The following is a 23903-nucleotide window of genomic DNA, read 5'->3' as shown; positions in this document are numbered from 1 at the left end:
TTTCTAGCTGTTTAGACTCTCTGCTCTCGGACAGTTCCGTTGGTAAAGCTTATCTGTTTCACCGCTACTCTCTGAAAACGTGACCTTGAAAACTCCAGGCGGACTGCCAGTATTGTAGAATATTTGTAAACTCTGAGCTTTACTATCTTGCCTCTGTAAAAAAAAAAAAAAAAAAAAAAAAAAAAAAAAAAAAGCTTTCTGTAGTGAAACTTACTCTTAAAGGGCTGCACGCTGCTGCCTCTTCTTTCCTAATGCTCAAAACATACTGGGCATTAATTAAGCTTGCCACCTTGCACTATGGAGCAATTGGCATATACAATCAAATGAAAACATGAGTGGAAATATGGACCTGGCATGTTCGTACAATGTGGCTTACAATTCCGGAGACAGCTGCCAATTTTACAGGACTGGGATTTTTTAAGGTTTCCAGTCTCACCTTTCAGCCTGTAGTGCAGTTTTTGAATGAACACCTAGTCGCATTACTAATCTCCCTGAATGTATTGCTCATCATTTCGTTCAGTATTAGTATTTATTATATTTTGAGGATGTCCTCCCCAAAACCAGAGAGTACTGAGTGGCAGGGAGTGTGGAGAGTTCTGGGAAAGACTTTAGACAGATGGAAATCTTCAGTCTCATGGAACTTTACTCCAGAACACCTGAAAGACCCTGAGAGTCTAAACAGCTATTTAAGGCAGGAATGTTGCGGCTTGGGCAGTTCTGAGGAGGCACATATGATTTGGGGCCTGGCTAATGCTTATCGGGCCCTATTCAATACTATCCTGGAGAGAGAGAGAGAGCTTCTGAAATTGAAAGGGAGAGCCTCAGGGAAACAGTTCAAAATGAGCGAGAGAGTCTCCTGCTCCAGAGGAAAAACCTCCGATCTCAGAGAGATGCCCTCCGAATGGAAATAGACTCCCTGCAATCCAAACTCAACAATCTTCAATCTCAACAACACACCCTCCAATCTGAGCTAGATACTGTCATAATCGAACGAAACAAGCTCCAAGCTGAACTGGAGGATGAGAGCATTGGAACCGACCAACCTGATCAACCACAAGAGGCACCACAATCGATGTCAGTTGCCCCTGTAAGAGGACGGAAAACAAAGCGAATCTCGACTCAGTTAGAAGAGAAGAAAGAGGAGGAAAGAGGTCCAGAGAAGTGGCTCCGAGGTCCAAGAGAAGCACCTCTGAGTCCAGGGGAGGGGCCCTCAGTAAGACCACGGTCACCAACACCTACAAGGGCAAGAAGTCCTGGAAGAGCAAGAGGTGAGCAAGATATTGTTACCTTTGTGGATCGATCTCTGAAAATGAATGAAATTCGAAGTCTCAGAAAAGACTTCTCACGCCACCCAAATGAGCCTATTGCTACTTGGTTACTTCGATGCTGGGACAATGGGGCCAACAGTGTGTGGCTAGATAGTAGAGAAGCTCGCCAACTGGGTGGCATTGCTAGGGACAAAATCAATTTATATTCATGGGGTGACAGGAGGTTCCCAAGAACTGACTATGTTGGAGGCCGAAATCAGCCTCACTGGTAAAGACTGGCAAAAGCACCCTATTGTGACTGGCCCAGGGGCTCCATGTATTCTTGGTATCGATTACCTCAGAAGGGGATATTTTAAGGATCCCAAAGGGTATCGATGGGCCTTTGGAATAGCTGCTGTAGACACAGAAGGTGTTAAGCAGTTGTCTGTTCTGCCTGGCCTATCAGAAGATCTGTCTGTTGTGGGGTTGCTACGTGTGGAAGAGCAACAGGTACCGATAGCTACAAAAACAGTGCACAGACGGCAGTATCGCACCAACAGGGATTCCTTGCTCCCCATTCAGAAGTTAATTCATCAATTAGAGAATCAGGGAGTGATCAACAAAACTCACTCGCCCTTTAACAGCCCCATATGGCCAGTGTGTAAAGCCAGTGGAGAATGGAGGCTGACGGTGGACTACCGTGGCCTGAATGAAGTCACACCCTCATTGAGTGCTGCCGTGCCAGACATGTTAGAACTCCAATACGAACTGGAGTCAAAAGCAGCTAAGTGGTATGCCACCATTGACATTGCTAACGCCTTTTTCTCCATTCCTTTGGCCAAAGAATGTAGGCCACAGTTCGCTTTCACATGGAGGGGCATTCAGTATACCTGGAACCGTTTGCCCCAGGGGTGGAAACATAGTCCAACTATTTGTCATGGGTTGATCCAAGCTGCACTGGAACAGGGAGGTGCTCCTGAACACTTAGAGTACATTGATGACATCATTGTGTGGGGCAACACAGCAAAGGAAGTTTTTGAGAAAGGAGAGCAAATAATCCAGATCCTTCTCCGTGCTGGTTTTGCTATTAAGCGAAGCAAAGTGAAAGGACCTGCCCAGCAAATTCAGTTCCTAGGCATAAAGTGGCAAGATGGCTGTCGTCACATCCCGACAGATGTGATCGACAAAATCACTGCCATGTCTCCCCCCACTAATAAGAAAGAGACACAATCGTTTCTGGGCGTAGTGGGTTTTTGGAGAATGCATGTTCCAAACTACAGCCTCATTGTAAGCCCACTTTATCAGGTGACACGGAAGAAGAATGATTTTGTGTGGGGTCCTGAGCAGCAGCAGGCTTTTGGGCAGATTAAACAAGAGATAGCCCGTGCTGTGGCCCTGGGGCCAGTACGGATGGAACAGGATGTGAAGAACATCCTCTACACTGCTGCTGGAGAGAAAGGCCCCACTTGGAGTTTGTGGCAAAGAGCCTCAGGAGAGACCCAAGGCCGACCCTTGGGATTCTGGAGTCGAGCCTACAGGGGGTCGGAGGAGGGCTACACTCCAACTGAAAAGGAGATCTTAGCTGCATATGAGGGGGTTCGGGCTGCTTCCGAAGTAGTCAGTACCGAAACACAGCTCCTTCTGGCACCTCGACTGCCAGTGTTGAACTGGATGTTCAAGGGAAAGGTTCCTTCCACCCATCATGCTACTGATGCCTCTTGGAGTAAGTGGATTGTACTGATTACACAACGAGCACGGATGGGGAACCTCAGCTGTCCAGGAATCCTAGAAGTCATCATGGACTGGCCTGAAGGTAAAAAGTTTGGAACACCACCAGCAGAAGAAGTATCACATGCTAAAGAAGCCCCACCATACAATGAACTACCAGAGAATGAAAAGAAATATGCCCTATTCACAGATGGATCGTGTTGTATTGTGGGAAAGCATCACAGATGGAAATCTGCTGTGTGGAGCCCCACGTGACAAGTTGCAGAGGCCACCGAAGGGAAAGGAGAATCGAGCCAATTTGCAGAGGTAAAGGCTGTCCAACTGGCCTTAGATGTCGCTGAACGGGAGAGGTGGCCAATGCTCTATCTTTACACTGACTCATGGATGGTAGCAAATGCCTTATGGGGGTGGTTACAGCAGTGGGAGCAAAATAATTGGCAAAGAAAGGGCAATCCTATTTGGGCTGCTGACCTATGGAAAGATATTGCTACCCGAACAAAAATTATGGTTATAAAGGTGCGTCATGTAGATGCTCATGTGCCCAAGAGTAGAGCTACAGAAGATCAGCGAAATAACCATCAGGTAGACCGAGCTGCCAGAATTGAGGTGGCTCAAATAGACCTGGACTGGCAGAACAAGAGTGAGTTATTTTTAGCTCGGTGGGCCCATGAGACCTCACGTCATCAAGGGAGAGACGCAACATACAAATGGGCCAGAGACCGAGGGGTGGACTTAACTATGGATGCCATTGTACAAATCATTCATGACTGTGATACATGCGCCACAATTAAACAAGCCAAGAGGATGAAACCTCTCTGGGAGGAAGGGCGATGGCAAAAGTACAAATATGGGGAGGCATGGCAGGTTGATTATATCACCTTGCCACGATCTCGCAATGGTAAGCATTATGTGCTCACCATGGTGGAGGCAACAACCGGGTGGCTTGAAACATATGCAGTGCCCCATGCTACCGCTCGAAACACCATATTAGGTCTGGAGAGGCAAATCCTGTGGCGACATGGCACCCCAGAAAGGATTGAGTCAGATAATGGGACTCATTTTAAAAATTCACTTGTGGATACTTGGGCCAGAGAACATGGCATCGAGTGGATTTATCATATCCCCTATCATGCACCAGCCTCTGGTAAGATCGAACGCTACAACGGGTTGTTAAAAACGATGTTGAAAGCAATGGGTGGCGGAACATTTAAACACTGGGAGAAGCATTTGGCAGAAGCCACCTGGCTGGTTAACACCAGAGGATCAATCAGTCGAGATGGTCCTACCCAATCCAGCTCCCTACATATTGTAGAGGGAGATAAGGTCCCTGTAGTACATGTAAAGAACATGTTAGGAAAAGCAGTTTGGGTTTTTCCTGCTTCTGGGAAGGGCAAACCTCTTCGCGGAACTGTCTTTGCCCAGGGACCTGGGTCCACCTGGTGGGTAATGCAGAAAAACGGGTATGTTCAGTGTGTACCACAAGGGAATTTGATGTTAGGGGAGTGCAGTCTGTAATCCCATGTGTTAAGCATGATGTAGTGATGTAGAATAAGGGGTGGAAATGTCAACGGTTTATGGGCTGGTCCGGCCAAGTTCCGTGACCAGCAGGGCGGAGGGATCTGCGGATCCGCGACTCTGGGAAAGGGGAAGCAGGGGACCCCAAAATACTTGAAAACAACAGCACTGATCTGAGGTGGAACAAATGATTTTAATAAATATAGTATTAGTAAAATACAATGAGAGAGAGAGAGAGAGAGAGAGACTGTTTGAATTGTATAGACCTCACCACAATGCTGGGGTGAGAAGTGCAGTCCAGTTGAGTGACTGAAGTACAGGCGGCGAAGCGCAGATAGCGAAGCGCAGACAGCGAAGAGCAGGCAAAGAAGACGGATCAGGTGACCTTGCTTGGAGTTATATCCCCTTGCTGACCGCAAAGTCTCCTGGGGAAATGTAATTCTTCTCTGACGGACGAACATTCGGCAGATATCAAACCCCACCCCCAATGCATTACATGATGTTATGGTGTGGAATACTGATGACCAAAAATCATAAAACCATGACACCAGTAGCTCCTACTACTGTTACAAAAATCTTCTACAGGTAGTAAGAGGTCCCCATATCCACCAGAAAAGAATCCTATTTATCCTGCTCCCCTAGCTGTAATTTAACCAGTGGATTTGCTATGGTAAACTTCACAGTTTCCCATCATTCAGCTTTTGTGATCAGAGACAGTTCCCTTCTCCTCAACTTGGTACAATTCCTCCACCAGTGTCCCATTTCCCTGCAGTTGGCACACTGCTTTCCATCCAGCAGGGGTGGAGACCTCTGTGAGCTCTTCCAGCCCCTTTCCCCCACCTCTTCCTGAGGGGATCTCTGGGTCCTAGGGCCCTACTCTAGTGCAGCAACAGTAGCAGCTGCTGCTGTTCTTCCCAGTTTCCTTACTATCTCTGTTCCTCAATTTTTCCATATCACTCACCTCTCTTCAGTCCTTACAACCCTGTTACACCTTGCTCATCTTTGCCTTCCTCAGACTGTCTCGTTCCCTAACCATTTTCACTTTTCAAACTCCCATCATTACATAAACTACCAACATTATATTTCAGTTTCACCTCCTCCCCTCCAGAGGCTTCTAGTGCTAACACTAGGATTTTGGATTTCCTAGATCTCTGCAGATGAAAGCTATCCTCACAATGCCCCATCTCCTCCACTCCCCCTTCGCAAGTAACACTGTTTACAGTAGCAGTCTCGAGCCCTGGATCTCTCTCTCACTCTGAGAGTTCTTCTCACGGGGGGTGGGTGGGTTTGGGGGGGTTGCTCTCATGCCAACACAGATAAACTCAATTTCTCTTTAACCCTTTTGCCTTTGTACGTTATTCCACTATTCGTACCCTCAATCACACTTCCACATACCCTCAATTATGCTTCCATTAACAATTACACTTTCTTATACCATCAAACCATTTTGTCCCATTCCCTTCAAAACCCACAAATCAAACAATACAGTTCTCCAATTTCCACAAACACCCAGTATTTAGTCTCATGATTAGAGCACTCAATTATAAAAACTGGTCGTGTTACTTCATTTATGTTCCCAGTTTCTTCCACTTTTCTTTTCCTTCTCTAGTGCTAAAACAATCAGAGCTAGGAGTGCCCTCACACCACACTCCTGTTGCCACTTGGGATGATGGTAAAGTGTGAAAAACATATCTGCGTATGCAACCTCTTCCCATTTACCTTCCCTTCTTAAGAATAACATTGACTGTAAGAGGGTATTATAGTTTAGGGTCCCATTCTGAGGCCACTTATCATCTTCTAACTTCTATACTAACCACCATTGATTGCAATACTTAATTAAGGCTTTTTTACTCAGGGTGCCCCCAGACTCTCCAGCAATGCCTCACCCATATGCTAATACACACTCGAGTGGTGTTCGTTTAGGAATTTCTTTTGACACCATTTGTCTCATAACAGCTGTTTATCCCGACTGATCTTAGGTATTGGGTGAAAATCCCTTGTGTTTTGCTGGGTAATGGAGTCTACCTACTTGCCCAGGGCACGGGAACACCAAATTCCCTGGGCAAGAGTTGTAACCAGTGGCCCCCAGCAAAATGGGGTTTTTTACAAGACTTCTCATTGTGTTGCTGGGCAATGGGATCCACCTGCTTCCCCGGGGCACGAGAACACCAAATTCCCTGGGCAAGAGTCCTAACCAATGACCCCCAGCAAAACAAGAGTATTTTAAACAGGTAATGGAATGCCACAAATAACATTTTTACAACACAAACATTTAACAATTACAAAGACAGTGATAATAAATAATACAGTTAATTAGTTATACAAGGAGCGGGATCATGCAAGAAGCATTTTGCAGCACAAGCACCGAGCTATTACAGCAATTACTACTGTAATTCATATAATCGTAGAATAGCCTGGGTGGAAAAGGACCACAACGATCATCGAGTTTCAACCCCCCCTGCTATGTGCAGGGTCGCCAACCACTCGACCACGTAGCCCAAAACGACATTCAGCCTGGCCTTGAATGCCTCCAGGGATGGGGCATCCACAGCCTCCTTGGGCAACCTGTTCCAGTGCATCACCACCATTTGTGTGAAAAACTTTCTCCTAATGTCTAACCTCAACCTCCCCTGTCTCAGTTTAAAACAATTCTCCTTTGTTCTATCACAATTCACCCTCGTAAACAGCCGTTCCCCTTCCTGTTTATATGCTCCCTTCAAGTACTGGAAGGCTCCCAGAGCCTTCTCTTCTCCAAGCTAAACAAGCCCAGTTCCCTCAACTTTTCCTCATGGGAGAGGTGCTCCAGCCCTCTGATCATCTTAGTAATCCACTTCTGGACCCGCTCCAAGAGCTCCACGTCCTCCTGTACTGGGGGCCCCAGGCCTGGACACAGTACTCCAGATGTGGCCTCACAAGAACTGAGTAGAGGGGGACAATCACCTCCCTCTCCCTGCTGGCCACCCCTTTTTAATGCAGCCCAGAATACAGTTCGCCTTCCGGGCTGCAAGCATGCACTGCTGGCTCATGTCCAGCTTCTCGTCCACCAGGACCCCCAAGTCCTTCTCCTAGGAGATCTTCCCCCAGTTTGTATAAATACCTCAGATAGCCCCACCCAAGTGTAGCACCCTACACTTGGCCTTATTGAACCTCATTAGGTTTTCATGGGCCTACTTCTCCAGCCTGTCCAGGTCCCTCTGGATGGCTTCCCTTCCTTCCAATGTATCGAGAGCACTGCTCAGCTTGGTGTCATCCGCAAACTTGCTGAGGGTACACTCAATGCCACTGTCTATATCATGGCTTTATGATTTTTGGTTTTCGGTATTCCACATCATAACATCATGTGGGGCACCGCGAGTTTAACTGTTAATGCTCAAGTTCTGGGTACCTGCCCAGAAGAGAAGAACAACTGCATTCCCCAGGTGACTTTGTGGTCACAGAGAGGAGATATAACTCCTGGCAAGGTCACCTGATGCACTCTTTTTCATCCGCTCATCTTCGCCGGCTCTCCTCCCATCTCCCTGCTGCTCAACTGGACTGCACATCTCACCTCAGCGTTATGGTGAGGCCTTTCCACCTTTCGGACGCGCTCTCTCATTATATTTGATTTATTAGCTTCAATTCTAATTGTATTGTATTATAATGTGTTATCTTGCATTCCGATACTATATTTAGTAAATTAGTTTGTTTCTCCTCAGATTGTTGCCACTGTTTTTAATTATTTTGGGGTCCCCTGTTCCCTTTTCCCGAGGCGTGGATTTTGCGAAATCCATCCGCTCTGCTAGTCACAGAACTGGGCCAAACCAGCCCGTAAACCATTGACAGCAATTTAATTGTATCATTCAAAGTTTCTTATTACCTGAGTTAATGGCTTTAGAGAACAGAATATTAATGGAAAATTTAACCTGGCAAGTCAAAACTGTTGAAAGCCACTCAAGAGAGGTTTCAAATACTTAATAAGCAGGTTCAAGCTAATACCAAAATGACCCTGCAAAATAGGATAACTTTACATTTACTTCCAGGAAGGGAGCAAGGAGTCCATGGATATCTAAAACTGGACAAAGAATGTTGTTGTATACACGTTCCAAACGTTACTAATGATTTACAGATACAATTGGATGAAGTGAGGAAGGTAGCAGAAGACAGTAGAGCTGCAGGGGGCTGCAGGAAAATAAGTGGCTTAACAAAATCTTACAAGAGCTAGGAAGATGGTCCCTGAAAGGGTGGTCAACCTCACTTCTGGAAGGATTCATCTGCATAGTAGTACTTATAAGCAGTATAGGACTCTGTGTAAGATGCATTAAAAGATACATTGAAAAAAATATATGGAAGTAGTTAGAAGAACTAACTACTTCCAAGGGGGGGAATTGACAATTGTCAATAAATTCAGGGCCTTCAGAAATAAATTCAAACTCCTCAGCAAGACTAGCATTCTTTCAGGAAAGTTTTTGTTCCTAAGAAAGGAGGACATCTGGAGACTAAAAAAAAAAAAAAAAAAAGCAAGCAGAGACTCAACACTCCGCCAGCCTTGAGGAGGAGGTAAACTGTACCCTGCTAGGGCTTATAATAGGTGCCATAACAAGGTCAAAGAGCCAATTAAACACTTAGTCAACAGCCATATTTTTTTGTACAAATGTTTCTGATCATATATGGGACCTGGCTTATGTAACATGATCTTTTGCCTGGATACAACCACCTAAGACCCCTTACCAGAATTCCAAACTAACACAGTACATGTATAGCATCAGATTTTAATGTATAGCCATCCTAGGAATAGGCAGACACTTCACCGAAATTGTATGAATATTTACATGTTAAAATGTATAACATCTGTGTGCTTTCAATCATGGGTGTACATGCTGGGAGGACAGCTCCCTCCCCTATGCACCCATTGCTACAATACAGTAATATCAGCTTTCTAACCTTTTGTAAGAATAGGTGATAGCAGATATAGCTGCTTTAAACCAGTTTCAGATCACCCAAGAAAGGAAAAGATCACAATCCAGTAACAAAGAAAGAATTGTCCCTTTCTGAGGATCAGGGCTCACCAAACACACCATAGGATGCATTTTCAGAACAGAGATGACACTTTCCTTGTGGCTGCCAGTTAGAGCAGTGAGGTTAGGAAGTCACACAGGTGAATTGCTTCCACTTGTGTTCCCAGGGCTGTCTACACCCTTTAACCAGGTGCTCAATCACTGGTTCATGCTTTGACCTAACAGTTCCCATACACCTTTCATTTGGGTTGGCAAGTTTTATTCCTGGATTTCAGCGACACTATTACACAATGTAAAAAGTCAATCTTCCTCCTTTTTATAAGCTCCCTTTTAGTACTGGAAGGCCACAATGAGGTCTCACTGGAGCCTTCTCTTCTCCAAGCTGAAGAAGCCCGGCTCCCTCAACCTCCATAAGAAAGGTGTTCCAGCCCTCTGATCATCTTTTGGCTCTCCTCTGGACCCACTCCAATAGCTTTGTGTCTGTCTTGTGTTGGGACACCCCATGCCTGGACACAGTACTCTAGATGGGGCCTTGTGAGGGAGAGTAGGAGGCAATCACTTTCCTCACTTTGCTGGCCATCCCTCTTTTGCTGCAGACCAGGATACAGTTGGCCTTCCAGACTGTAAGTGCACACTGCTGGCTCGTGTCAAGATTTTTATTCACCAGAACCCCTAAGTCCTTCTCCACAGAGCTATTATCAATAAGTTCTCCCAGTCTGTACACATATCTGGGATTGCCCCAACCCAAGTGCAACACCTTGCATCACCAACTCCCAGTCCTCCTCCTCAAGGGGAGTATCTTGCAAGTCAGCTCGGCTAAAATACACCTTGCACTTGGCCTTGTTGAATCTCAATAGGTTCCTACTGGTCCACTCCTCAAGTCTGTCCAAGTCACTCTGAATGGCATCCCTTCCTTCTGTTGTATCAACTGCACCACTCAGCTTAGTGTCCTTAGCAAAATTGAGAAGGTTACGCTCAATCCCTCTATGTCATTGATAAAGTTGTTAAAGAGCACCAAGTCCCAAGACTGACCCCTGGGGGACACCACTCGTGACCAGCCTCCACCTCGACATAGATCTGTTGACAACAACCCTCTGGCTGCAACCATCCCAACTAATTCTTCATCCACTGAATTGTCCAGCTTTCAAATCCATATTTCTTCAATTTAGAGATAATGATGTAGAGTGTGGGCCTTGCACAGTTCCAGGTAGATTACATCAGTTGCCTTTTCTTCATCCACTGAAGCCATCACTCCATCACAGAAGGCCTCCAGCTTCAAGGAGATCTTTCCAAGCACAGGGTGAGGCTCACCAGCCTGTCATTCCCTGGGTCTTCCTTTCTCCCTTTCTTAAAAACGGGAGTTATGTTTCCCTTTTTCTAGTTATGTGACCTAACTCCAGGCTACCCTAGCTAATGTACAAAGGTTGCAAGGTTTGAGATCCTGTTGGGGTAAATAAAGGTGAAATGGCACCAAACGATCAGTTAACAATTGTATTCAAACAAGGAAAAACTTCAAATTTGCCTGAGAAACATGATGAAAGCTGCTATATAAGAAATATGTGATAAGCTATGCTGATATACCTTGTATTACATACTTGCTGCAGGTTGAGGGCCTTTTGTCCATGACAGCAGGGCTACCCTCCATCCCTTCCACCGTGGGAAGCCAGTGGAGAAGTGAGAAATAGGAGTTACCTGACTGAGATAAGGAGAAAACTTTTACTAAAAATGGAGAAGGAATGAGATACAATACAATATAAAAGGAATCAAGATAAATAAATCACACAAATGGGAAAAAGAAAATATCTCCTAACCCTGTGGTGAGATTGGGCGGAGCAGAAACAGAGGGGAACCACACTACTTCCCTCCCAGAAACCACATGGGAATAAGCAGAACACTCTGGGAACTGTAGTTCCTTAGCAGCCATCTAAATTTTCTCACTTCATTACATGGTGCTATGACAGGGCTTTAAGCAACCTGGTTTAGTGGGAGGTTGTCACAGTGTTATCTATAGATCTATCTATGTCTGTGGAAAAGGAGACAGCATGCCCAGAGGCCCACCAGCTGAAAAAATGGAAAAAAAGGGGGGGAGGGTGTCATGGTTCTATGTTTTCTTTTGTTTTTGGGTTTCAGTATTCCACATCAAAACATCATGTAGTGTACGGGGCATTAAAGTGTCACTGCCCCAATTCCAAGTACCTATCCCTGTACATTACAGCAGTCACGGGATCTGGCCCTTCCGGGTGGGGGGGGCGCTCTCTTGCTGCCTGGCAGTGGGTGCTGGAGGGTGCTTTCCTGGCCGTTCCAAGCTTTTCAGGTTTGAATCGGTCCCGGGAACTCTCTCTCTCTCTCATCTTGTCTGATTTATTAATCTCAATTGCAATTAAATTGTATCTATTGTGTTATCTTGTATTCCAATATTATAGTAAAATAAGTTTTCCTCCATAGATTGTTGCCGCTGTTCTTTTCCTCCCTTCCTTCCTTCCCATTTTTGTGGGACTGGGGTGGGGGGGGAGGGCAGAGGCCTGTCGCCCCTGTCACGGACATAGATTGATCTGTCAACTCCGTGACACCAATAAACTCTATTATCCCTTTCCCCCTCCCCGACTGAGGGCAGGACCCCTCTATTTGTTACTTGCATTGTTCTTCTCTTGTGAGTGATGATCAGGACCCACAATAACTGGAAAAATTGCATTAGTAGTTGATCTTTTTTGTAATTCTCTCACCCATTCTCATAATGCAGGAGTGGGTTTTATATGTCCCTTCATATCATCTCCATGCTCATGTAACTCCTCAAGGCAGCAACTGATATAGATTTACTACTGTAATTTGCTTGAGCAGGAAGACGTTTGCCCTTAATAGCTGAGATTTTTGATGATACAGGTGAGGAACAGGGTTCATCACTTTTAATCAGTTTGTTCAGCTCCTTCAGTAGACTCTTTTGATCATCCTGATCTTCATCAGGTGTTTCTGATACCACCACAGGTTCATCACAATCAATAGAAACAGTTCCTCCAGTACACCATCCTGCTGCTTTTCCATTTTATCTAGTCTTTCTGTTACATTCAAGATGGCTGAAATGGAAGCGTAAATTGGACGTAGTTTTTGTTCAAAGTTTTGAAACATAATAATCAGTTCAGAAACTAGGAATCTTCTCTGTTATTTCTCGCACCTTTCAAACATTGCTGCTAGTGTACTGGCATACTTTTCTGGTGCTGTTGCCTCTGTCACGGACATAGATTGATCTAGTCAACTCCGTGACAATAGATAATAACACATTCCCAGAGGGTGGTGACATTGTCCAAACACCTACTAATTTCTCTGTCAATAGCTGAGACTCTGGCAATGTTTCCTAGTTGGAGAGCTTCATTACCATCTAGATACACACTATTGGCCCTGGTGACCTGGCATAGAATCATAGAATCACAGAATCACCAAGGTAGGAAAAGACCCACCCAGTCCAACCATCCACCCATCACCAATAGTTCTCACTAAACCACGTCCCTCAACACAATGTCCAAACGTTCCTTGAACACCTCCAGGGTTGGTGACTCCACCACCTCCCTGAGCAGCCCATTCCACTGCCTGGCCACTCTTTCAGAGGAGCGGTATCACTTGCACTGTGAGCTTTGTGATGTGTCTTGTACAGGAGCAGATGCATATGCTGCCCATATTCGAGGAGCCAAGCATCAGAAAGTAAGAGCTTTTTTCTTGTTTTTATTACACAAGTCAGTTGTACTCTTTTTTCCCCTCATCTTAGAGGGGAGCAAATGAGCAGAAACAATATATTTTGAATAATTTTAACAGTGTTCTGCTTTTTGTTTCAAATGTAAAATTAAGCTCACTATTAGATTGGGCATTTTGGGGAGAAAGGGGAAAAATACTGCCACTGTGTCAGTGAGAAGAATATATATTTGGAAAAGTATGAAAATCTTAGGATCAAAAGGTAGAAAAAAGTGAGGAAGAGAGTCAGTAAGGACATGCAGTAGCATACTTGTCCCCCCTCTTTCCAAGACTTCTGTCAGTAGTTGTCTGATGCTGTGAAGTTCACAGTATGCTTTGAAATGCTGTAAGCTGAGTCATTGCCAATGGACAGGACTATTATGTATCACTCCTTGGTATGTCTTGGAAAGAAAATAGACATATGGGTGGCAAGGAACTTTATAATGAGTGGAAGACCCCAACACAAGAAGGGCATTGAGCTGTTGGAGCAGGTCCAGAGGAGGGCCATGAAGATAATCAAAGGGCTAGAGTGCGCCCCTCCTACGAGGACAGGCTGAGAGAGCTTCCAGTGGGAACCTTATAGCGGCCTTCCAGTACCTGAAGGGGGCCTACAGAAAAGCTGGGGAGGGACTTTTTAGAAGACTATGTAGTGACTGGACAAGGAGAAAAGGTTTTAAACTGGAAGAGGGTAGATTTAGACTAGATATTAGGAAGAAATTCTTTATTGTGAGTGTGGTGAGACACTAGAACAGGTTGGCCAGAGAGGTGGTGAATGCCCTCTCCCTGGAAGCATTCAAGGCCAGGATGGATGGGGCTGTGGGGGTCTAAAGGGAGGCATCCCTACCTATAGTAGGGGGGTTGAAACTAGATAATTGTAAGGGTCCCTTCCAACCCAAACCATTCTATTTTTCTATGATTAAGAGCAAATGTTATAATTTAGATAGACTTGCATAGTGTTCTTTCTTTCATAAATACTTTAAGTTATTAAAGTTTTGGGTCGTGTCTAGTAATTGCATAGGTATATGGCATGGTATATATTGTCCTCATACATTTGGATGTAGCTTTCTCTTCCCGATAGATAGATAGGCAGTAAAAACTAAGAAGTGTATGTATACTGTTGTCGGGAATAACCCACTTGGCCAGGGAAACCTGCTGATAAACCTGGGGAAGCCCACCAACTCAATATGAGTGAACAGCTTCATTTATTGTAACCACAGCAGACCTTATATAGATACAGAACCTGAAACCATGGTTATAAACAACTCTATAAATCACATACCTAGGGTACAGTGTTTAGACAAGCATGTCGAAGGAACAAAAGCGAGCATTCCAGAAATCCATTCACCAAGCACGAACAATCCTAGATACAATCTAAGGGTACAATCTATGCTACGTTCCAAGCATAAACCGTCCCTGGCTCCTAAGCCACGCAAGCTAGTTCGAGCATCTTTTAGAAACCCAGATTCAGATACAGATTAAAACCCACTGCAATTCCCCCCTTTTTATTTTATGGGCGCATCTCAAGATATTCCAAGGAGTTATGACCTCCTTGCTCTTTAAGCCAATCTTGAATAAAATCATTCGTCGAAAACGTTGTACTAAATACCGGCATGGCTCTAGGGGGATCGATTGCCCTTTGAAGACAGCCATATACAATTCGTCCACCTATAATTATCAATAGCAAGATCAGTAACCATCGCAAACCTTCTTTTATCAGGCCGTATGCCCATGAGGAAAGGCCTGGAAAAGTAGAATGAAGCCAATCGTCTATGGGGTTATGATCTTTACTCACAGATTGCGTGTGATTCAAGAGCCAGCGAATCTGCTTATGTATGGAATCACTATGATCAGACAAATTAAAACAACACATTCCCTCAAAATCAGTACACCCGTGACCCTGCGCTAACAGCAAAAAGTCTATAGCTGCTCTATTTTGCAACACCGCGTGCCGTAAACTGTCCATGTCCTCCAGCATTTCCTCAAGAATCTGGGACGTAATATTGCTTTGTTTGACTGTCCAACATGCCAATCGCTCAATCTGCTTCAAGGCTTGTGCAGCCGCCAGACCTGGTGCTAGGATAGACGCAAAGATGTTCGCAGTGACTGTCCATAGCTGTACCTCGTCACGACAATCTTCAGCCAGAATCATTGCCGAGCGTTGATCCCTCAGGCGGTCATCTCCTGATAGCATCCTATTGATGTTCATCCATTCCGCTCGCCGTGGTGCAAACAAGGTTAGCTTTCCTAAATAGCAGGGTCCTCCTACTATATTCTTAGGTACCCCGGCCCATGCCCTATCCCCACAAATTAGAAATATACCGGGGGGAAGGGCTTTTGCTGTATTCATATTGACTAGGGTCTCCAGCTGTAACCTCCCAGAAATACGGGTGTACCTAAGACCATACGCATTGCCTATGCTAAAGTTTCCACCACAATAGTTATTAAAGGCGAAAGCTCCTACGTTCCGAGGAAATACAGAAGTCCATGGTTTGCCGTAATAAGGACTTAAGGGATTTTGTGGCCTAGTGAGGCGCATAGCAAATTTATCATAAGTACTTCCTGGACCAAACAAAAGACATTTAATGTCTCCTGAGGCATTACTTGCTGTTCGAGATCCTAATAAATCCAATTCCTGAGGATCCCACGGAAGGGTGTTATTCAGTTGACCAATCAAGCACGCACTACGGGTAGCCGTTTCACTATAATTACACTTCTTAACGCTATATACAAAATGTTGAAAAGCGGACAAATCATAATCAGGCCAACCAATTAAACAAGTGCGAAAAGGCTCTCCTGCTGATTTCAAGCTAAGACAGAAATCTGGATGATTTGTTCTATTAGCCCAAGTTACCCATACATTAGCTTCTGAAGACAACAGCAGTTCCCTCAGTTGGCTCGACTTGATCAATGTCATCCATAGAAGGAGAAGGTATCTTAGGCCGAGTCCAACGAGCTGGAACCCAAACCGGACCTGCTGAAGTAAGTACACACATGTAACCACGCCCTAAATAAAGGACTGGGGCAGGTCCCATCCATTTACCAGTTTTCATATCTCTATACATCACTTCCATTTTCTTATCTGCAGAATTTATAGAATTTATAGACTGATTTTCTTGTAGATAGGCTTGATGCCGAACCACAGGTGGTACATCAACTTCCCCGAATATACATAAATGGTTTAGCGTAAACAGTGTATGCCCCAATTTTTGATCAAGATCTATGATGTCAAACTTATTTAGATATCTTTTAACAATCTGATGAGCGCGTTCAAAAATTGCTTGTCCCGTGGGAGAATGGGGAATACCAAACTGATGCTTGACTCCCCATCGTTGACAAAAACGGCGCACACGGGCACTAGTATAGGCTGGACCGTTATCTGTTTTTATAATTTCCGGCACTCCCATCACTGTGAAACAAACAGTTAGGTGCCTAATGACATGAAGGGCTCGCTCCCCTGTTTGAGCTGTGGCCCAAATGAACCTACTGAAGGTATCAATAGTAACATGAAGATACCGACGTCGCCCAAAACTGCGTTCATGGGTTACATCCATTTGCCATATTTGTGAAAGCTTTAAACCTCGAGGATTTACCCCTAAGCCTAAACCTGGACCATGATGGGCACACTGATGACAGGCTCGTACGATAGCTCGTGCATCTGCTAAAGGAAGACTAAATTGTCTTTTTAGTCCTCGGGCGTTCTGATGATACAGCGAGTGTGCATGCTGTGCTTTGTGAAATATGTCTTCCGAGAGAGCCACCGAAACGAGATGGTCTGCCCTATCATTACCTTCTGCTAGTCCAAGAGACGTTTGATGACTTCGTACGTGAATCATACAATATTGCGCAGTGCGCATAGTCACAGCTCGATGTAGCATGCATAGCAGCGTAAACAATCGTTGATTTCTAACCTCACGTATTTGAGCTCCCTCTATCCGTTGGACAACTCCTACCACGTACAATGAATCAGATGCCAAGTTAATTGGTTGATGCATCCAGTGCGACATGGCCCATACTACTGCCAACAGTTCTAATGAGTCCTCTGCTACAGCATCAAGTATGTGTGATCGCCACTGTTCTGCTTCCTTCCATACCACAGAAGCCTTACGTGATTTTCGCCCTGCATCCGTGAAAACAGTCACCGCATGCATCAACGGAGTTTCAGAGTACTTTGGCTGTGGCATCCACTCGACCTGCTTAAAATGTGTTAGCAGAGATGGCTTTAGCGAGGAGACAACAAGGGAAGTAGAGGAAAGCAGGCTATCCGCGAGAGTCGATGAATTCAAGAGATACCAGTCCAAAGTATCCTTCTGTATAGGCAAGTAGATACAAGCAGGTTCAGAACCAGCGATAGCTCGAATTCTAAGTCTACCTTTTCTTACCAGATCAGCGATAGTTTCAACTTTCATTTGTACTGTCTTACGGGGTTGCAGAGGCGGAAAGAGCCACTCCAGTATTCGGCTTTCCTGTACGATCGCTCCCAATATCTGTGAGTCTGTAAGATAAATGGCTAAAGACAATGGAACATCAGGTAACCGGCGAGATACTGACCTTGTTGCTATCTGTTGTAATAGCTGTTGCACAATTTGTGCCTGTCGGGCTGTCAAAGACACCTTGGCTGCCGGGTCTGTGCCTTTCAATAGCGGCCGTAACTCATTAAGGTCCTTCGAGCTAAAGCCGATTACCGGCCGCAACCATTGGAGGTCACCAAAAAATCGTTGGACATCATTCAAGGTTCATAACTCACAGTTGACGTTAAGCTTCTGTGGGCGGACAGTCCCTTCTGTAATTATCCATCCCAGGTATTTCCAAGGCGCTTCCCGTTGTATCTTCTCTTGTGCTATCTGCAAGCCGTTTTTCTGTAATTGCTCCTGTAGGAAGACTTCTTGTTGCATAGTAAAAGGTTCAGATTGAGCAAACAAGATATCATCCATGTAATGATAAATAATAGCATGAGACCAAGCTTTTCTAACCGGTGCTAACGCGTAATCAACAAACAACTGGCATAAGGTGGGGCTATTTTTCATCCCCTGCGGAAGCACAACCCATTGATAGCGTGCCGCTGGCATGCTCTTATTGATTGCTGGCAATGTGAAAGCAAAGCGTTCTGAATCATCGGGGTGAATTTTGATTGTAAAAAAGCAATCCTTCAGATCAATTATTAACAGATGCCATGACTCCGGGACCATCGATGGGTTTGGCAATCCTGGTTGCAATGCCCCCATTGCTTGCATTTGATTATTTATAGCACGCAGATCATGTAGCAGCCGATATTTCCCCGATTTTTTCTTAATCACAAAAATAGGAGTATTCCAAGGGCTGGTAGAAGGCACGATATGCCCTTGCTGCAATTGCTCTTGTACCAACTGACTGGCATACTGCAGGCTTTCCTGTTTCAACAGCCACTGATCAATCCAAATGGGATGATCAGAAATCCATCGCAATCGGATCGGGAAAGCCCATGCAGTGGCCGTTAGGGAAAACCCGAAGACTCTGAATTGGTGAGAATAACACCCAGCTGGTCCAGTACGTCTCGGCCGACTAGCGCCGAAACACCCACCGGGAGGGGCATTACTGTAATTTTGCATTGCGCAGAGCGGTTTTCTAATGTCACCGTAATTGGATCCAAACTGCGAGACACCGGAACAGTTCCACCAACTCCTTCCACCCCCTTCCCGACCGACTCCGTCGGCCACTGTCGGGGCCAGGCGCTCGTTGCTATAATAGTAATATCTGTGCCAGCATCTAACAACGCTAACAACATCCAGTCTGGCACATCAGCATGCGACAATGCCTCAGTCAATTTATCAACGAAGCTAGCAAAAGTTTCCTCTCTGCCCTGCTTAATTGATAAGTATGATGGTGTCAGCTTTGACGTCTTTACCATGTTATACGCATCCCGCGCCAAGTTCATACTCTCCATACAAACTTCAGGTCCCATCTGGACCTGAATGTCAGGGCGAGAAAACATATTGCTGCCTGTTAACTGATCAACCGTAACCTGAAACAACGGGTGGTGCATATCCCGCGGGGTCTGTGCAGACAGCTCACACAGCCGCCGCCAATGTGCTTGCCACAACATCTGCTCAGAGGGCTTCATAATCATGCGCATTATAGTTTTTATGTCCTCCGGAACCAAAATGCTACTAGCCCACATATACGTCAACAGCTGTTGAGCCGGTTCACTATGTAACCCATGCTCGGCCACTGTAGCCCGCAACTGAAATAACATTTTCCAACCGATTGGCACATGTACCCCGTGAACCTCACCATCCTGTCCTGTATCGTAACGAATTGGAAAAGCTTGACTCACAACCTCCACTATATCCATTTCCCCCTGATGTGCGGCTTGTTCCGCAATCTTAGACCAATTAAGTCTTGTAACCCGTCTATTTTTCCCTATTTGAGTGACATTGTCACAGCCCTTTTGTTCATTTCTCCTTGGCGAAGCCCCCGCCGGCACAGGTGCAGAGGCGAGTGGAGGAGGGGGGGGGGGGCAAATCCCCATTACCTTCCTCCTCAGGGAATAAGTTGGGCTCAGAATCCGACTCTTCCTTTCGAGGAGCGTTGGGCAAAACGTAATTATTCAACTTAACGGGGACAGGGATGCCCATAGATGGATGAGGGGGATCCTGGATTCTCCCCGTAGCCGTCCCAACCCCCAATTGCTGAGCTGCCTGACCGGCCATATCCTGCTCCACCTTGTGTCTCTTAATACAGTTAATAATCTCTCTCCAAGGCTTCATCAATTTCTTAGCCTCCTTTTTATCATCAATCACCTGATCCCAAAGTATATCACCACACGTATGCCACTCATCAACATTAAATAAGGTTCCTGCATGCAAAAACACACCCGCCGATCGCCCGAAATCTAAAACGTTCGGTACCGACTTTAAAACTCCCGTATCCACCCCGCGTTTTTCTAAAAAACGTAAAAGCAATTGTTGGGCTACCTCCCGCTCCATTCCGTCTGATGGAGCTCCGCAATCCGCCTCCCGCGGTCACGCTCAGCTGGCCAGCTATTCACACAGGTTGCCCTCCGAATTCTGCCCCGGTTGTCAACCGCGCAAGACTTGCAACGCCAGGCACATCAGTCAGGTCCCTGTTCGGGCGCCAAATGTCAGGAATAACCCACTTGGCCAGGGAAACCTGCTGATAAACCTGGGGAAGCCCACCAACTCAATATGAGTGAACAGCTTCGTTTATTGTAACCACAGCAGACCTTATATAGATACAGAACCTGAAACCATGGTTATAAACAACTCTATAAATCACATACCTAGGGTACAGTGTTTAGACAAGCATGTCGAAGGAACAAAAGCGAGCATTCCAGAAATCCATTCACCAAGCACGAACAATCCTAGATACAATCTAAGGGTACAATCTATGCTACGTTCCAAGCATAAACCGTCCCTGGCTCCTAAGCCACGCAAGCTAGTTCGAGCATCTTTTAGAAACCCAGATTCAGATACAGATTAAAACCCACTGCATACTGTTGTACAAACATTATCATTGCCTAAACATGTTTGCATTAAAGGTGTGTCTAGCTGACTTTTTTTTGCTACTTTGAAATCTTTCCCAATCTTTAGTTTTCATTCTGTATCTTTGGCTTTTTGAAACACTTGCATTTCTTTCACAGGTGACGGTCAGTGGTCACCAAATGTAGTACTATTTTATCCTTAAGCAGCACTTTTAAGAATAAGCATGTATCTCTTTGCTTTCTATGAATCACAGAATCACCAAGGTTGGAAAAGACCTTCAAGATCATCCAGTCCAACCATCCACCTATCACCAATAGTTCTCACTAAACCACATCCCTCAACACAAAATCCAAATGTTCCTTGAACACCTCCAGGGTTGGTGACTCCACCACCTCCCTAAGCAGCCCATTCCACTGCCTGGCCACTCTTTCAGAGAAGCAGTATTTCCTAACATACAGCCTAAATCTCCCCTGGCACAGCTTGAAGCCATTCCCACTAGTCCTCTCACTAGTTACACGAGAGAAGAGGCCGGCCCCCAGCTCACTACAACCTCCCTTCAGGTAGTTATAGAGAGCAATAAGGTCACCCCTCAGCCTCCTCTTCTCCAGACTGAACAATCCCATCTCCTTCAGCTGCTCCTCATAAGGCCTGTGCTCCAGACCCCTCACCAGCTTTGTCGCCCTTCTTTGAACTCACTCCAGGGCCTCAATGTCTTTCTTGCAGTGAGGGGCCCAAAACTGGACACAGTACTCGAGGTGCGGCCTCACCAGTGCTGAGTACAGGGGGACAATTACTTCCCTGTTCCCTCTGACAACACTGTTACTGATGCAAGCCAGGATGCCACTGGCCTTCCTGGTCACCCAGGCATACTGCTGACTAATATTCAGCCAACTGTCCACCAGTACACCAAGGTCCCTTTCCATCAGGCAGTTTTCCAGCCACTCCTCCCCAGGCCTGTAGGGTTGCCTGGGGTTGTTGTGGCCAAAGTGCAGGACCCGGCATTTTGCCTTGTTGAACCTCATCCCATTGGCTTCAGCCCAGCTATACAGCCTGTCCATATCCCCCTGTAGGGCGTTGCAGGCAGATCCACACTTCCAGCCAACTTGGTGGAATCTGCAAACCTACTGAGGGTGCACTCAATGCCCTCACCCAGGTCATCAATAAAGATATTGAAGAGAACAGGCCCCAGTGCCGACCCCTGGGGAACACCACTCATGACTGGTCGCCAGCTGGATTTAACTCCATTCACCACCACTCTCTGGGCCCGGCCTTCTAGCCAGTTCCTTACTCAGCCAAGAGCATACCTGTCCAAGACACGGGCTGCGAGCTTCTGCAGGAGAACACTGTGGGAGACAGTGTCAAAGGGTTTGCTGAAGTCTAGGTAGACCACATCAACAGCCTTTCCCTTGTCTACCAGATGGGTCACTAGATCACAGAAGGAGATCAGGTTGGTCAAGCAGGACCTGCCCTTCATGAACCCGTGCTGGCTAGGCCTGATCCCCCGGTCATCCCGCACATGCCACGTGATCTCCCTCAAGACAATCTGCTCCATAACCTTCCCTGGCACCGAGGTCAGGCTAACAGGACTGTAGTTCCCCAGATCCTCCTTACAACCCTTCTTTCAACATCAACATCAAAGCAACCAGGTGACAAAAGTCATGTTCCGCCTCCATGTAAACTCCTTTCTTGAGCCTTGGATTTCAGTCATTTTCAGAGGTTGATGAGTAGTGGTAACAGTGACTTCCTCCTCCTCACTCTCCTCTCCGTGTCTCTTAGTTTTTTTCCATTGCCTTTCTCAATGAGGGTGGTTTTGAGGAGGGCCCCTCGCCTGGATCTTCCTCTACTTCCTCTGTTTTTTCTTCTTTTCATTCTTGACGCAAGGATACCCGTTTCCATGTCTGTCCTTCCACAGGGGCAACTGACATGGGTACTGGTGCCTCTTGTGATTGATCAGGTTTGACTTGGAGACTTCCCCTTTTGGCTTGAATCTCAGCTCTGAAACTCTCTCTCCAAAATAGCATTGTATAGAGCTTGGTAAGAACATGCCAAGCCCCACAGAACTTGTGTTTTTTAAACAGTCTCCCAGTCTTTCCTTTGAATCATTTATGCAGTTTTTGAATGCTCATCCAATGATCATGATGATTGTGTTGAACCTCCCTGAATGTACTCATAATTTCACTCAGGATCTGTATTTTTAATATTTTGAGGAAGTCTTTCCCAATGCTAGAGAATACTGAGTGGCAGGGAGTGTGGAAGGCCTTGGGAGAGACTTTAGAGATATGGACATCCCTGGTGTCATAGGACTTTACTCCTAAAAAACTGCAAGATCCTGAGAGCCTAGGCAGATATTTGAAACAGGGATGTTGCAGCTCAGACAAATCTGAGGTGGCACAAATTATTTGGGGCCTGCCTCATGCTTATCAGCCCTTAATCAATTATATCCCAGAGAGGAAGAGAGTTTCTGAAACTCCAAACCGACTCTCCAAACCAAAAGGGAGAGTCTCCCAGTAGAAAGGGAGAGTTTCCAGGAGAGAGTCCAAACTGAGAGGGAGAATCTCCTAGGTGAGAGAGAGTCTCCTAGTCAGGAAAGGGAATCTCTGATTCTTGCAAGAGCGTCTCCGAGCTGAGAAGGAAAAACTCCAAGTAACAGAATCACAGAATGGCCCGGGTTGGAAGGGATGATCAGAGGGCTGGAACACCTCTGGACTTGTTTAGCTTGGAGAAGAGAAGGCTCCAGGGACACCTCATTGTGGCCTTCCAATACTTGAAGGGAGTGTATAAACAGGAGGGGGAAAGACTGTTTATGAGGGTGGATAGTTATAGGACAAGGGGGAATGGTATTAAACTGAGACAGGGGAGGTTTAGGTTAGATATTAGGAGGAAGTTTTTCACACGGAGGGTGGTGACACACTGGAACAGGTTGCCCAAGGAGGTTGTGGATGCCCCATCCTTGGAGGCATTCAAGGCCAGGCTGGATGTGGCTCTGGGTAGCCTGGTCTAATGGTTAGTGACACTGCCCTGAGGCTAATAAATAAAATAAGAGTGTCCAAAACCGAAGACCTTACTCTAATGCTGAAGGCGAGACAGCCAGAGAACACACCCTGCAGCGACGAGCAGTAAAAGAAAGGGACTTGTGAGCATTTTATCTTTCCCTTTAAAAGGAAAATGGAAACCAAACAGTGAAAGTCTTCTGGGAACTGTGTTGTAGGTGACTGCGAGAC

At 45.8% G+C, this 23903-nt stretch overlaps 2 protein-coding genes across 2 annotated transcripts in view; both read right to left on the bottom strand.

Annotated features, from left to right (window-relative positions):
* Positions 1–23903, bottom strand: part of LOC125686403 (uncharacterized) — a 292860-nt gene that overhangs the window by 252891 nt on the left and 16066 nt on the right. The gene's annotated exons all lie outside the window — the stretch shown is intronic.
* On the bottom strand, positions 14426–18725 carry LOC125686436 (uncharacterized). The gene is made up of 2 exons (XM_048930407.1): positions 17753–18725; positions 14426–16175 (listed from the first exon to the last, which is right to left on the bottom strand). The coding sequence occupies exon 2, from the start codon at positions 16116–16118 to the stop codon at positions 14712–14714; it is 1407 nt and encodes a 468-aa protein (XP_048786364.1). The 5' UTR covers positions 16119–16175; positions 17753–18725; the 3' UTR covers positions 14426–14711.

Source organism: Lagopus muta, chromosome W (genome assembly GCF_023343835.1).
Source record: "Lagopus muta isolate bLagMut1 chromosome W, bLagMut1 primary, whole genome shotgun sequence".
NCBI lineage: Eukaryota > Metazoa > Chordata > Aves > Galliformes > Phasianidae > Lagopus > Lagopus muta.
The sequence above is the reverse complement of the archived record's forward strand: the minus strand, read 5'-3'. Positions and strand labels throughout refer to the sequence as shown.